This window comes from Diuraphis noxia, unplaced genomic scaffold (genome assembly GCF_037042655.1).
Source record: "Diuraphis noxia isolate RWA-SAM2 unplaced genomic scaffold, SU_Dnox_SAM2 contig0001, whole genome shotgun sequence".
Classification (NCBI taxonomy): domain Eukaryota; kingdom Metazoa; phylum Arthropoda; class Insecta; order Hemiptera; family Aphididae; genus Diuraphis; species Diuraphis noxia.
Window position 1 is genome coordinate 55223523 of NW_028301711.1, and position 16290 is coordinate 55239812.

Here is a 16290-nt window from a genome sequence, read left to right on the forward strand (position 1 = left end):
CACAGACACAAAAAAAAACAAAAAAAAAAAAACACACATCATTGTAAAATCAATACATTCATCACTTCGTTCAGAATCTAAAAGACAATTATAACCCGTAAACGTAGGAAAATACAATAATTTAGCAAAAACCATTTGGAAATAATTTTATTGTGAATAAGTAGCAATTAATAATTTATAAACAAAAATTAATGATATTCCACCAAAACATACATGTAAAAGATAGCCAAGTTCAGTACTATAATATATTCCCTGGTTGTTGACTTCAACGACAAAAGAAGTGAGATCTAAATGGATGTCAAGTTCAATGGTCAGTCCAGAAATTTATTTATAACAACATAACATATAATTTCCTCTTATCACTTAGAATAATGTTTTGAAGCCTAAGGTCTGACTTGGCTAGTTGTCATATACGAATTATTATTAAGTAGGTATAGATACCAACTAAAACAGTCACGGAAGAGCACTATGTTCGATAGCTAGTTACAGCAAGTCAAATTTTTAGAAGGATAAAATAGAACTCATAACTTTAAAATTTGCGAAGGCTATAACATAATTGGTTTATAGAAACTAGCCAAGTCAGACCTTAGGCTTCAAAACATTATTCTAAGTGATAAGAAGAAATTATATGTTATGTTGTTATAAATAAATTTCTGGACTGATCATTAAACTTGGCATCCATTTAGATCTCACTTCTTTTGTCGTTTAAGTCAACAACCAGGGCATATATTATAGTATTGAACTTGGCTATCATTTTACATGTATGTTTTGGTGGGATACAATTATACGAAGCAGCTAGATAAAATAGGGCACAATTTCTGACCGCCACCAGACATTTATATTTTATATTTTATTTATCGTTCCTGGTATCCGATATGTCAGTTCAAATATCATTGCCAAATTAAGAAAATACAATAAATTTTCTCAAAAACAACACGTACTTTCTACTTTTTTCGAGACAAAAATACTATGGTCAATAGCCTTAGACGCCGAGGTATTAAATAAATAAATATATAAAATAATATTATTATAAGATAATTGGATATTTTCCGCAAAGTTGTATCCGTGGTAACCTTGTTTGTGATCGAGCATTCATTTTGATTTTTACTTAGTTATTTTGTATTTTTACATTTAATTGCTATAGGTGTCTACACGTAATTTAACTAACAGTGAATTACACGAAACATTTTAGGTCGATAATGTTACATATATATTTCACAACGATCGTATCCACAACGATTATATTATTTTAATACATTTTTTTTTATAAGACATTTTAAGCTGAAATGTCATCTCAAAGGTCAGAAATTTCATCGATAAACATTTATGATGAAAGTTCAATGGAAAATGAAACTGTGGTAAATTCTATAGTTATACTCATACATTTATTTTACATAGATTTCATGGCTTCTGATTTGTGTACACACATTTGTAAACAATAGAAACCTTTTTTTTTAAATATATTGTTTATTAGGTATGTCTGGAAATAAATAGATAAGCAGTGTGTTTTAGGGTTCACACAATAAGTTATACGATAAATTGTATAAATTAAAAACTAATATACTAGAATAAAGTAAAAGGTAAAAAAAAGTAATAAGTACTCACAACAAAAGAAATACACAAAAACAAGATTAAAAAATAATGTTTATTTTGAATGTAAATCTTAAAAAAATTATGATAACAAATAACATTGCAAACTTGTGATATTAAAATTTTCTATTAAAGTTCGAACTTACTTTGTATGGTTTGTTATATTACACAAATACATTTTTTTTTATTATTATTATTCATGAAGCAATATATTTAATTAAATATCAAATAACTAATAACCATCCCAAATTAACCTAAATTTAAAATTTAGGATCATATATTCTTAAACCAACATGTCAAAGACATTATGAAACGAAATGTCCTAAGTATTAATGTATTATAAGCTATAAAGTATGAAAGAAAATGTTGATCGATTAAATTAAATTGTTTAAAATGTATTCCAAGTACACTGTACAGTCTGTACACAGTATATAGTACCTATATAATAATCATTAGTACCTACTTTCTGTAGTAGTTTCTGTTGATTATGAATTTGTGTGTAGGCGAGCTAAATATTTTTGTACAAACAAGGTGTATTTTAGGAGTACATTCACAAAATGGATGCAACTGAAACTGCAAGTAATTTGAAAAAAGGTAAATATTGTTCAAATCAATATTTTTAAATATAAGTGATAAATTTAAAATCATATTCTCTTTAAACAGTTGCGTATAATTTTGTACAATTTTAATCTTTTAGATCCAATTAAAGAATATCTAAAGGAAAATTTAAAAACTGTGTTCATACCAAAATATTTACACGAACAATTCCAATGTTCTGTTGGAACACACGTTTTTATAAATAATCCGTGGAAAAAAGTATCTCGTAAAAAGATTATCGACAATTTACAGTTACAAAAAGCAAACTCATGTTTTTGGGAATTTCGAAAACAAATTGAAGTAAAAATAAATCGTTGATGGTTTTTCCTATTGAACCTAAACAAGAATAATACTTTTTTACTTTATTAAATTATTTATTTCATCAGTCCATTACAAACGATGATGTTTTAATTGGATACAAATCATCTAGTAGTACAGACGAAGAATTCTTATTATGCATCACAGACAAAGCTAGACAATACATCGAAGAAGCACAAAAACGAGTACAAAAAGAACTTGAACAACAGGTTGAAAGGTCCATGAATCGTATAATAGGTCCTTGGGATCCCAAAGGCAGTGAAAAAGATATTGATGATGTAAAACCAGTTCCGACGCGTGAAAGGGTATGCGTAATGCTTAATCACGTTAGTTTAATATGCTGGAATCCCCGATAAATCCAATGTGTTTATAGTAGGTACCTACCTTCCTACCACCAACGTTTTATCATTGAAAATTAAAGATGATAAAAGACCTAGCATAACATAATATGTAATATACCATAAAATATAATTAATTTAAACAATAATATGAACTTGTTCAAAAATTTATAATTTATATAAAATTAATATATTATATGTAAGATTTGGAACAAAAACTAATTGATTATAAACATATAGATAAAATATAAATGGAAAATTCCAAAAAGAAGAATTCAAGTTGACGCAGAATTTGAAACCTCAAATTCAAAATCCGTAAGAAATCAATATGTCAATTTAAAACCACAGTCAAAAGAAATATTTGAAATGAGTGATATGTTGATAACGGAGTCAAGTATACAAGTATTTATATAAATATTATAAATATTCGATATCATAAAAGTACTTTAAATATATATTTGTTTATTTTTAGGCCAAAAGTCAAACAGTCAATAGAGAAATGCAGACAATTCCAAAAATTAAAGATAATAAATGCGTTCAGTCAATTATTGAAGAAGAACAAATTAATCAGCCACAACCAAAAATTAATATAGATAAAGTGCTGGATGATTTTTTATTAAAAAATGTTCCTGAGTAAATATTTTTTTATAATTATTATCTATGTGATCCATACAGCTATAATAAAAAAAAAACTCACACACACACACACACACTATATTATATACTAATAAAATGTCACATAATCTAATGTATTTTATTAATTATTATCAATATATTTTCATTTTTCAACTATTCAAACATATTACACATCAAAAGTCAAACGCCTACATAATCTAGTACTTTACAGTGTACACTTACTATAACCTAGAAAGAGTAATTTGAACTTCTAAGTTCTAATTACCTACTATTTTACCTAGTCATACAATGTATTATATTGAGAATCGTGTTCTGTAATTTATTGTCTTCTGTTATTAATTTATAGTGTAGAAACTCAGTTACAATACAACGAATTGTATGATTTATACCGTGATGACTACAAACAGATGAAAGATAAAAATAAAACTAAAATTGAAAGTGTGCATGAAGTCATAAGAATTCATCCTGGGTATCAGAATGAGATGCCCCAAAAAAAATACGTTTCAAGCCTTACTTGGCATCCTACAATAGTTGGTAATACTATAACTGTAAACGAATAAAATTGGATAATTAATTAAGGTCACAATGCAAATTATTTTTAGGTATTTTCGCTGTTTCTTACATGTCAAATAGCAATGAACTGGTAAAACCTGTAAGCTTAATAAAAACGGATGAAGAAACTATAGTGCCAAACGTCAAAGACAAACGTTTCAATATATCATACACTGAAGATGATGACGACCAAGATAACTGGAATAAACAACCAAAAATTAAACTTTTGGATAATAATTACGACGAAATGTGTTTGTACTTTTTGAATAGAGAATTCGTGCAGGTATAGTAATATTACAGTTAAATAAAAAATTATCCAGGTTCTAAAATTTTGGATATTATGAACCAAAGAAAATGAAAATTCTTCAAATAACCGAGGACGAAAAAACGAGCCAAGGACATACGAATGATATTGATGTACACTTGCGCAATACGTTAATTTACGATTCTAACGAACAACATTCCTCGTACAATGAGTTCACTGGAGAGGAATATAATCACGAAGACGACGTGATAAGCGATCATACTGATTACTCAGTAAGTTATAGCAAAATGACGAATAATAGAGTACCAAGTGAAACTGACGAAGTGTGTCACCATGATTCCGATACAGAAAGTTTTTATAATATTTGGGGTGAAGATAATGAATGGTTGTATAATAACGAACTAAGGAACGTTGTCAGAAATATACATAGGTTGGTAAAATACATAGAAGTATATTTTTATTATATTACTTTTATTAATCTCGAAAAATTACAACAATATAATCAGGGGATTTAATAAGAAATATAATCGAAAAGCTAAGGAAGAAAAAATGTTTGAACTTTTGATGTCTGAAACTGAGAAACAAAAACAGTATTAATTTTTTTAAATATGTGTTTGAATGAAATATTGTGATTATTTATTATTTTATTTAATGACATAGAAATGAAGAAACTAAAAAAGATAAAATTAAGTTAGTAAAGGATATGTTTGAAGCTGGAGATATTTATAAAAGATCTAAATCCAAACATAAAACTAAAAGTAAACTGAATAAACAATATGCATTGATACAAAATGACCAAGAATCTATGATCCAACGAGAAAGTACACCATTAGTAGACGAACAAAATAACGCGGTCATTGTTTGGTCAATCAGTGATAATGTTTTTCCACAAGTGATTACTTTATTTTAGTATTAATAGTATAATATTTTGGTCCACAAAGATTTCATTATTGTGTATTTCAAAACTTATTTCTAGTTGAGATTAGAGAGTCCTGAAGAAGTGAAATGTGTTGAATTTAACCCTAAAAATGGGAACACCATTGCAGGAGGATTAACGAATGGACAAATTTGCATATGGGATATTGAAGGAAAATTGGAGGCAATGGGTTCAAATTTGAGCATGTCTGAAAAAGAAAAACAACATAAAAAACATTTGGTAAAAATTATCATACTAAATAGTTAAATGTGCTTATTTGCATATTGTCGAGTGCAAATCACTAAGTATAAAATAATAATTTTTATTTATTTTTTGTTATTTACAGCATATGCACATGCAATGGTCGTTAGACGTAAATTTTAAAACTAGGATCAGACCGACAGCTTTAAGTGCCATAATAGAATCTCATGAGTCAATAGTCACTGCGATCCAATGGATTCATCCGATGACCAAGGTTAGTGAATATTTTAATATTTACCTATATAAGTTGGTATGGGACTGTAGGTACGTACCTACCGAATATTTGTATTGCGTCAAATCATAAAAAGTTAGCCAATCTAATTTTGAAATACAATAATTGAAATATTGAATTGATTTTTTTTTTTTTTGGGGGGGGGGGGGCTTTAAGACCATCTTGCCATAGAACCTATCTTCCCCTATTCTTCTCTATTTTCCGCTACCTCCTTCCAATCCACGTCTTCGTAGTTCACTCCTCTATCACTTAGGAAATCTTTTTTAATTACATCTTCCCAGCGTAGTCTACCCAGTTGTCTTTTTCTTCTTGGATTTTTTTGGAATACTCTATGAACCATTGAATCTTGCTTTCTACATACGTGCCCTGCCCATTCCAACTTACTCCGTTTGATCTCGTTTATAATACTTGGACTATTGAAAAGCTCCGTCAGTTCTTGATTATGCCTTTTTCTCCATCTTTGAAGATCTTGATCATATATTTTGCAAAGTACCTTTCTCTCAAAAATCGCTGATCTGTCCTCCTCAGTCCTTCGTAACGTCCAACATTGTGAACTATACATGACTATTGGTCGTATGATTTCCAGGTATAGCTGAGTTTTAACCTCTTTTGACAGGATTTTCGAGCTTAGTAGTTTGCCTAGTGCAAAGAATTATTTATTTCCCATTTCTATTCTTTGTTGAATTTCAATTTGACATTCATTCTTCTGAGTTACAATCGTGCAATACCTAGTATTTGAAATCTTCCACTTTTTTGAACTCGTACTGACCCACTGTTATGGTTTCGGTTTCAGGAAATTTATCTAGTTCCCTACTAACTTTCATGTATTGCGTTTTCTCCATGTTGAGATGTAGTCCTACTCTTTTTCCGATTTTATTAACCTGTCGCAATGGTTTACCACTTTTTGTTCCTCTTCCCCTAGCAAGACTATATCGTCTGCATAGGCGAGCAGACTAAAGCAGGTTCTATCCATTCTTACTCCTTCGTCTCTACCAATATTCATTTCTCAGATCACCTTCACTAATACTAAATTAAAAAAGATTGGTGACGAGGTATCACCTTGTCCTCTTCTCACCCCCACCATCCTCGATGTCGCATTTCCTACTTTGACTTTGACTTTAGTCTGTTTTATACTAACTTTAACTAAACGTACTATTTTCCTTGGGAAATGGAAATGCTTCAAAATTTCGGTAATGCTATTTCTACCTATACTGTTATACGCCTTTTGAAAATCTACGAAAGTTATATGGAGTTCCTTATTATATTTCCAAGTTTCTGGAATTAGCTGCCAGATTATAAAGATCTGGTCCGTCGTTGACCTGTTTTGCCTGAATCCGCATTGATAGTCCCCCAACACTTCTTCGGCCAGAGGTTTGATTCTATCCAAGATGCAATATGATAATACCTTATATGGGTTATCCAGTAACGCTATTCCTCTATAGTTATTATAGACTTGCTTGACTTGAAGATTATCGTTGGTACTATATTCTTACGTACCGAAAAACCAACTCCGAATTGTCCTCTTTCATCACACCCACCAAAAAGAATTGTCATATTGCCCATGTCCATACTTCCTGCTTCCTTCCATCTTATTTCCTACAGAGCCACTACTCCTAAATAATATTTTTCTACTTCCTGGCCATACTTTTCGCAGCACCAGGTTTGTTAAGTGTTCGTACGTTCCAAGTTCCTAAAGTGAGTTTCTGGTTTCCGTTTCCATAACTTTTTCCATTAAATCTAGTCCGAGGCTTGTTCTTAGGATCCTAAACAAAAATATTTTTACGAGGCTGGGTTGTTAGCCCTGCGCTCAACCCCCAACCTGAAGGACCAGACTACCCCAACCACTTAAGGTCAGGGTACGGCTACTGCAGTGTACTGATTGAGGTACACTGGGCGACGGGAGCGCCACTTCCCTACGCCAAATTAATATAATTTAATAATATTTAACCAAAAAATGAGATCACTTAATAAATATAGGCTTTACTAGTTAAGCGTATTTTTGTCCGGAATTTTGTTAAAAACATTTTGTACCAACTACAATGTACAAATTAATAACCATCACAAGAAAACCTAATTGATTACCTACTTATAGAAAACTAATATGATTTTTAACTAATAATTACAAACCAAAAACTATATGTACCTATATTTTGAATTAAATGCAATTTTTTTGCCTATTTTGTTCGTTATAACAAATATCTTTCGTTTGATAATAATAATTAAACATAGTTAAAAACAAATAACTGATGTTTATTTTAAATATTTATAAGTATATATATATATATGTTACCTTAAATTCCCGATCAATAGGTAAACCATAGAGTAATACTCTATGAGGTAAACCTAGGTTTTACTGTTTTTAATTCTGCTGGCTAATTTACTGCTGAAATTCTTAATTTTATTCGGACTTTTACTAAACACGTTGTGTACATTTTAGGATATACAAATTGACTTAGTAAAAGCTGATCAATACACGTCGCATAACATTTAAGCGATTTAATAATATATAATTATAATTTTTACGCAGCTTATCGTTTAAATGTTATGCGTTGTATATTGATCAGCTTTTACTAAGTCAATTTGTATATCCTAGGATGTACACAACGTGTTTAATAAATGCCTAAATAAAATTAAGAATTTCAGCTTTTACTGAATACAAACAGTAAAACCTAGGTTTATCTAGTGATCGGGTATTTACGGTAACATATATATATATTTAAGAACATTTATAACTATCAATTAATTGCACAAGATGTAGGACGTAAATATAATTAGTAGTACTATAACTCTATTATTCTACATAGTATGCACATTAATAGATTAGCATAGGTAATTAAAGTAATATTGTTATAATACATTTTATTATGCATATAAGTTGAATATGTAAACAAATATTACTTAAGGCTATTACTTATTATTCTGACGAGAAGCGTTTGATTTGTATATTATGCATATATGATAAAATTATTATAAAAAATAAATAGACTTGATGTATGCTTACCTAATTATACAAAGATATTTGAATAAGGTACAGGTCATACATTTTTTTTTAGCCATCATAATCATATTATTGTATCTTTTAATAAAGTTAATAATAAGGTAAATATTTTTAAATATTTATTGAATTAAAACTTCTTAACAGAGGCTATGAAAAAAAATATTCTCTCTTAGGGTTGGCTGTGATGAGTGATAATCTTTTATTAGATATCCTCTGTAAAGAAGTTTCACTTCATCCGTGCGCACTTGCAATAATCACTTTTATTTTATTTTAGATAACTTCATTGGGTAAACTCATACCTATGCAAGAAGGAACATTTTCAGATCAATTTATCTCAGCTTCCTTGGATGGGACTATAAAACTTTGGGACTTGCAATCAAAATTGATGAAGAAACCCTATCAAAAAAATGCAACAAATTCTCGTTTTAAGTATCCAAAAAATTTTTTGTCGAATAAATCACCATTGAGCGATTTCAATAATCGTTTAAAACCATCATATTCAGTAAGATTATACTGTGATTTTACCCGATATACTAATGTGTTTTACTACAATAATTGTCAGTCCTATCTCACATTTCAATAGGTGTCTTTCTGTTTTTGTGGGACATTCTGAATTTTTTCAAAACTTTACTGTGACAAAATAAAATATGATAAAAATACACATAGCATTGTATTTTTAATTTTAATGAATTTCGTTATTAAACATATGATACCATGACTTTTAAATTGTAAAATTATACCAGACAACACACTCGTTTGTCTGTTTCATGTAGATATTTGATTACCTAGTTAGTATTTATCTATATTATTTTGATAAGGTTTCTTTTTATTATCAACCAATGGTCAATGTGTTGCTATTTGTTTAAACATAACAATCTTTCATCGATTATTCCGTAATATAAATAAAAATAATTTACTTATTCTTAATTCAAAAATGATCAGCAATCGATTTCGATGTTAAAAAGTTAAATGTCTAGTACGCAACGATACTTGTGTAGTTAGTCCCTATGACTCAAAATTTGCATATTAGACATGTATTTTGTGTTATAAAGTGTTCGTATATAAATACGTTTCTAGATCATAATCAGAGAACCAGATAACCCCATGCATAGCACCACGTACAGCCCAATAACAGCAATGTCCTTCGAAATACCGTTGATGCAATACAAATACGTATGTGATCAACCACTGCAGATAGGCAAACGGCAATTCGAATACGGTAATCGTCAACGATATGAAATATTAGATCGGTAAAATACATGGAGAAACAATCATTTGCACACATATTTCATCAAAAATACATGTTACGTTTGGGATACATTTGAAAAATGTACGGGAAAACTAATAGATTTTTCCCGTCAAAGATATTGAAAAAAATAGAATCATTTTCGCACTTCAAAATTTTATACAATATACCTACATCAATATTGTATAATATATTGATAATTATATAGACATCATAATGTTTATTTATAATGATGATATACATTACAGTGATTAATGTTACACATACATAGAATAATTTAGAAAAAATGTTGGATTAATTAGATTATAAAAATATTGACTCGATGGAAGGATTCGTATAGGTACATCTAAAAATTTAATTTTTTGAAAATAATTTAAGTAATAAATGAAAAAAATCATGATTGTAAATTACAATGATTTTAGCATTTATTACATAATAAGAACATATTTCCATTAATTACTATTTAAATGTACCTAACGTTTTTGTTTGTTTTATTGAGTTATTATGATGTATAATAGATGAATTATAATCTGATGCACTTAATTGTACCGTTGAATTAAATTAACTTAAGGTAATGGACTGTATAAACTTGTATTGTATCTAAATAACATTAACACAAAAAATATATAAAAAAATCGTATACGTACATTTAACTTAGCTTGATTATGTTTTAATGACTGTTAGAATCACACTACCAGTAATAATACAAGAATAACAATAAAATAATCATACGATAAGCGTATTTTCGCGGATAATTATAATTGCACGCCGTACATATAAGTACGTTTTACAGATAGGATGATATTACATACAATTGTATAGTGTTTAAACTGAACAGTTTTAATATCATTTTCATGTACCTACGAAAGCGGATTTCTTTACCTATGCATGCTACATTTTAGTTTTTAGTATACATTTAAAATGTGTGTAAATGATTGATGGCCAGACATAATAAATGATTATAATTTATACATCATATTTTCTTGTTATACAGTGCCGATAGAGCACAACGAACCAAACCGTACTTTAGTCGTTGGTACTATTATGGGCCAAATCGGAGTTGTTACTTGGGAAGGATATAACACGTATCCAAAAGATGGAAACAAAGAAGGCATAAATTTCAGCGTTAATTAAAGTAACCTTATTATTTTCATGAAACTAATTTATACTTTACAGAATGCAAACATATATGGTGGGGACAAATACATGACGGTCCGATAAATTGCATCAAGAGAAATGTATTTTTACCGGATATTCATTTGGTATGTGGTGGGAAAGTAGCGTCCATTTGGAGTTTGAAATACAATGTAAGTTTAGAAAATATCACATCATACAATAATTTTTACTTTTATAGGATTTACAGAAGTCTTAACATTATATTACATTAATTATCTTGTTTCAATCTGTTATAAATTTTTTCACATTTATAATCTTATTATGAATTGGACATTAAAGCTGTTACTAACTAAAAGTTTACTCTAGAATGGTCCAATTTGGTGGAAACGTTTCAATGATTTTACAAACAGTGTTTTGTGGTCTACCACTCATCCATCGAAATTTCGTGTAGCCTTTAACAATAGTGGCATTATACAGTTTTGGGATCTCACATTGCACACTCACCAACCGTACTACACAGCAGATATTTTCCTTAAAGATGGGCTAATAGCATGTAAGTGGCAACTGAAATCTCAGAAAACGCTTTAAAAATATAATACGTGTTATATACCTACTAACGTCGATCGCAGTTATGAATAAAATGTATCTTAATATAGTTTTTGCTGCAACTTTCTACAGCGTTGTCGTCCCCGTATCCATCATTCCATTATATCGGCATAGATAGCGTGACGTTTGCTAAAGGTGTAAGCGATATTATGAACTACAAGAAAAACAGGATTATTTGCTTTTCGGATTCCGCCGGGACGGTAATGGTAATGACCGTACGTGCGTCGATACTGAAACCAAACGAAATCGAAGAAGTTCGAGGCCAATTCCAAAAGGAGTTGGATTGGTTAGCAGGGTTAGATGCTTGGAATGATATGTACAAAAAAGAATTCGGACCATTGGGAGAATACGACGTGGACGATCATGATTACAAGGCAATGCAATCCGACGAGCATTTAAACGCGGTTGAAAGCGAATTCATTCAGCCAATATTGTCACAAGATCAAATAAAGAAAACAATTTGTGACGAAACATTCAAGTAAATATAAAGATTTGTATTTTTTAGTCAATAATTCTTAAAACTCATGTACGCATTAATATTTCTAGCTGGTATATTAATCGGAAAGGTCCACAAACACGTTTGGGTAAATTGAGAAACGAGTACATACAACGAGAAAAGCAATATATGGTCGAAACCATGATGAAAAAAAAGAATGTCAGTCAAAAACAATTTAATGAATATTACGAAGGAATCGAGAATAAATGTGACAACAAAACTGAGGAGATTTCAATAATAAGATCCGAAGCCGATAAAAAGTATAGGGACATTATAAATAAACTATTAGCAGCTGATCATACAGACGAATATGTAATGACTATTCTAATTTCATACCTACAAATTAAATTGTTATGTTTAATCAATTATTTACCTATAGAAGTTCGATACTGGTTTAAAAAGAAAAACTGAATTGGCAGACCAAAAAATGATTAATACACAGTTTCAAAAACTGTTAACGTTAGACATTAAAATTGAAAAAGGAAAATTTATTAATTATATAAATAACAATCATTATAAATCCGAGAAAGTAAATTGGACTCAAGTATTCGATTTTGTGGAAAAAGAAGACAAGAATATATTAAACGATCCAAATATCCTTAAAAATTCTAACTTACGGTACCATAATTATATAATATAATATGTTTTGATCGTTAGTTAATATTAAATATCAGTATCGAATTGTTAAATTAGGTATTATTATTAATTTATAGTGTAATTCGGCGAAAAATGTTGGACAAATACAAATATGAAAATGTGACGCATTCATAAAAATAAAAATTGACGAGTAACAAGATGCGAGCTAAGAATAAGTTAATAGTAAGAAAATTCTACGTGATATGACATTTTTTTAGTATTTATGTTAATAATTGTGTGTATTATATCAAATGCTGAATGCAATGGACATACTTATTGATATCTTCTAGATGGTTTCCAATGTTTAATCATAAATATAATTCAGAGTATCTATATTATTAATTATTTATTCAATTATTCTTATAGCTAAGCTTATTGAAAGTAGATGCTATTCTAGTATTTTATAACTAGTTTGTATATTTGGTGTTTAATTGACTATAAAGTTATAATTATTTTGCCAATCCTTGAGATTTGTGGACAATATAATCTATTGTCAATTTTTTACTTTTGTTATTTTTTAATAGTTGAGAGGACATTTTTAAATGCTTTAATGTTTTATAAACGTCCTTGCATGACTATATGGTATAGAGAGTTCACGACTACTCGTACAAAAGTCCATAATATTTATATTAAACTTCCATCGTGCACTGGTTACTTACTTTTGAGCATACCGTGTATCCATTTTTGGTTTTAATACACTCAATCGTAAGCATTTTAACATTTTTAGTAAAATTAAAATTAAAGAAGTCAATTGTATTCAATTATGAGTTTGAACTCTTAGTGCATTACAGGTAATCCTATGTTATTTACATTGTTGATTGTTATATGTATATTAGGTAATATTAGTGTTGATAAATACATTATTATTTATATTTATAATTTTTTTCATATATTTATGTATATTTTTGATATATGGAAAATCCCTTATAAGCATTCTGACGTTGATCAACTATTCCTGTTTTTCATATTACCAAGGTATCTACTTAATGATATGAACAGCTGAAAACATACTGAAGATTTAAATGGACTAATTTTAATTCCATAGAAAGATAAAATATTTTCTCATCTAGGCATTAATTGAGAAATATGTATGTTACCTACGAAATAATATCAATTATTCGAAATTATATTAGATAGGTAGGTATTAATTATACTTAATCAATTAAAATCAAAAGACTTACAACTTTGTCATTAGAAGGTAAGTCTAAAATCTTCATTTAATCATTATAAGCTATGCATTTAAATTAATAACTGATTTGATATGTTAATTAACCCTTACACTTTTAGCATTTAAAAATTATAAGTACTGACGTACTGTTATGTTAAAATAAGTATTTACTTTTAAATATAAAAAGATAATTTCAGTTAGATTTTATTTAATTATTACAAATTATAAATCTAATGGATTAGGGGGAAATATTTTGAAAATAGTTTTATTTAATTAAATAATACTTTTATAGTTTTATGACATTTTAAGTACATTAAAATGAATGATATAAAGAATATGAAAAATCAAAAGTAAACATATGTAACTAACTACAGAAGTCCTTTGTACATAATTTGTTGATGCTATTTGAAATAACTGACTAGCGACTATTATTGTTGTGTCAATAATTATCGCTTATATAATTCCAATTTCCATTGAATACTTTATCATCAACAATTACCAGTTGTTAACTTCTCCCGGGGAAATAACGTCAAAAATCTAGCCGCCGGACCGGGAATCGAACCCAGGTCTCTCGCTTGCCGGGCGATTGCTCTACCACTAAGCTACCCGACCGCATAGACCTAAGACGCTATTATCCCCAAGTTAACGGATGTTTACACAGTTAAATATTTTTATTTAATTCTTGAACATCACACATAACATTTACTAGGAATAGCGCCACTCCATAACTGTGTATAATATCATTATACCTAAAAAAAATAATTATTTATCATTAGGTAGGTAGTAATATTATAGGTCACCAATGTATAAATGAGATATAATGCGCAAACTCAATAATGTATAAATTATCGAAATACTCAAATACCATGTTTTATAAAATAAAATTCTATCAAAATTTAGGTTTTCAAAATACAGCTTACTTGTTTGTTATCGCCCCGCCATATATGTAGTTATCGTGCTTAGATGATCTTCTTCATTAGCTTAGCGGTCCATTCAGAACTATCGCTGCCATCAAAATCTCTCACCACATCTTTCTCTGGTATGATGTTTCTAAAGTTGCGTCTTGGTCTATCATTACTAGGGCAGAGGGCTTGTAACATTTGCATATTTGTTTTGCACTGTCACAAAAATAGCAGAGTGCAAAACAAATGCGTTTCATGCTTCCACAAAGCTAGCTTTGAAATTTTATATAAATAACTCTCTTCTTCTTCGTCTAATCAAAAAAAAATTATGATTAAAAATTATAAATACTATATAAACATGCTTACCTTCTTCATCTGATTCATCTAAAACAATTTTTAATTTTAAGCAAAATTCCTTAAATGCTTTGATAAAATTTAACCCATTATCAGTTATTGTAGATATAATTTGATCAAATGTTAGATGAAATTCACTAAATATATCTGTCTTAAGGTCCGCAATTCTGTCAAAAGAATGAGTTCCCCTAAATCTACGACAGGCTAATACACATCCATGGTGTTCTAATGTGTTTGATTCTAACTACAATAGCCTCAACACTCTGTGGGGTTGTAATGACACCGATCCTAGAGGAACCAAAATCGAAACAATTCTTAATACTAATAACATCAACATGCTCAATAACGGACAAGCAACAAGAGTGAACTCCAGTAATGGCAAACTTTCCGCTATTGATCTATCCTTCTCCTCTGCAACAATGTCACCTAATTAAGAATGGGACGTTATTCCGGAGCTTTCTAGTAGTGATCACTTCCCAATTAAAATAACCGTATATTATACCAACCCATATGAAATACACACCCGTAACCCTAAATGGAAATTATCTAATGCTGATTGGAACAAGTTCCAAACGGAAATCGAAAAAAATCTAAAAAATTTATTTTTTCCTAATGAAAATACTGTTGATGAAAATATTGAACAATTTAGTTAACTAATTTATGATACAGCCGCAAATAATATTGAACAACATAGCTACTCTGGAAAACGCCCCCCCCCCCCCCGGTCCCTTGGTGGAATAAAGATATTAAACACGCAATAAGAAATAAAAAGACATCGTTTAACAAATACAAACGCACTAAACAAATCCAGGACTTTATTGATTTTAAAAAATACAAAGCACAAGTAAGATTTTTAATCAAAAATGAAAAAAAAAATCATGGATACATTTCACCTCAACATTAAATTCCAAAGAGTCAGCTATAAAAATCTGGAACAAAGTTAAAATCATATAAGGAATCCCATCGGTTCAAATTAAAACCATTTTAACAGACAATGCAATTCATACCGACCCTCATACAATAGCCCAGTCAATAGGGCATCACTTCTATTCAAATAGTAGCA

General features: G+C 29.3%; 1 protein-coding gene and 1 non-coding gene across 2 annotated transcripts; one reads left to right on the forward strand and one right to left on the reverse strand.

Moving 5' to 3' along the window:
* The first annotated feature begins 1286 nt into the window (after positions 1–1286).
* LOC149060937 (uncharacterized) lies at positions 1287–12938 on the forward strand. The gene is made up of 22 exons (XM_089230779.1): positions 1287–1358; positions 2133–2184; positions 2288–2487; positions 2574–2810; positions 3084–3245; positions 3316–3476; positions 3826–4013; positions 4082–4314; positions 4383–4726; positions 4803–4886; positions 4957–5188; positions 5273–5452; positions 5559–5687; positions 8978–9205; positions 9781–9922; positions 10944–11060; positions 11126–11256; positions 11432–11618; positions 11744–12149; positions 12218–12479; positions 12547–12785; positions 12881–12938. Exons 1-22 carry the CDS (start codon positions 1287–1289, stop codon positions 12936–12938), a joined length of 4044 nt encoding a protein of 1347 aa, XP_089086905.1.
* A 1572-nt stretch (positions 12939–14510) lies between these two features.
* On the reverse strand, positions 14511–14583 carry TRNAA-GGC (transfer RNA alanine (anticodon GGC)). The gene has a single exon. It is a non-coding gene; the product is annotated as a tRNA-Ala (tRNA).
* Positions 14584–16290: the final 1707 nt, after the last annotated feature.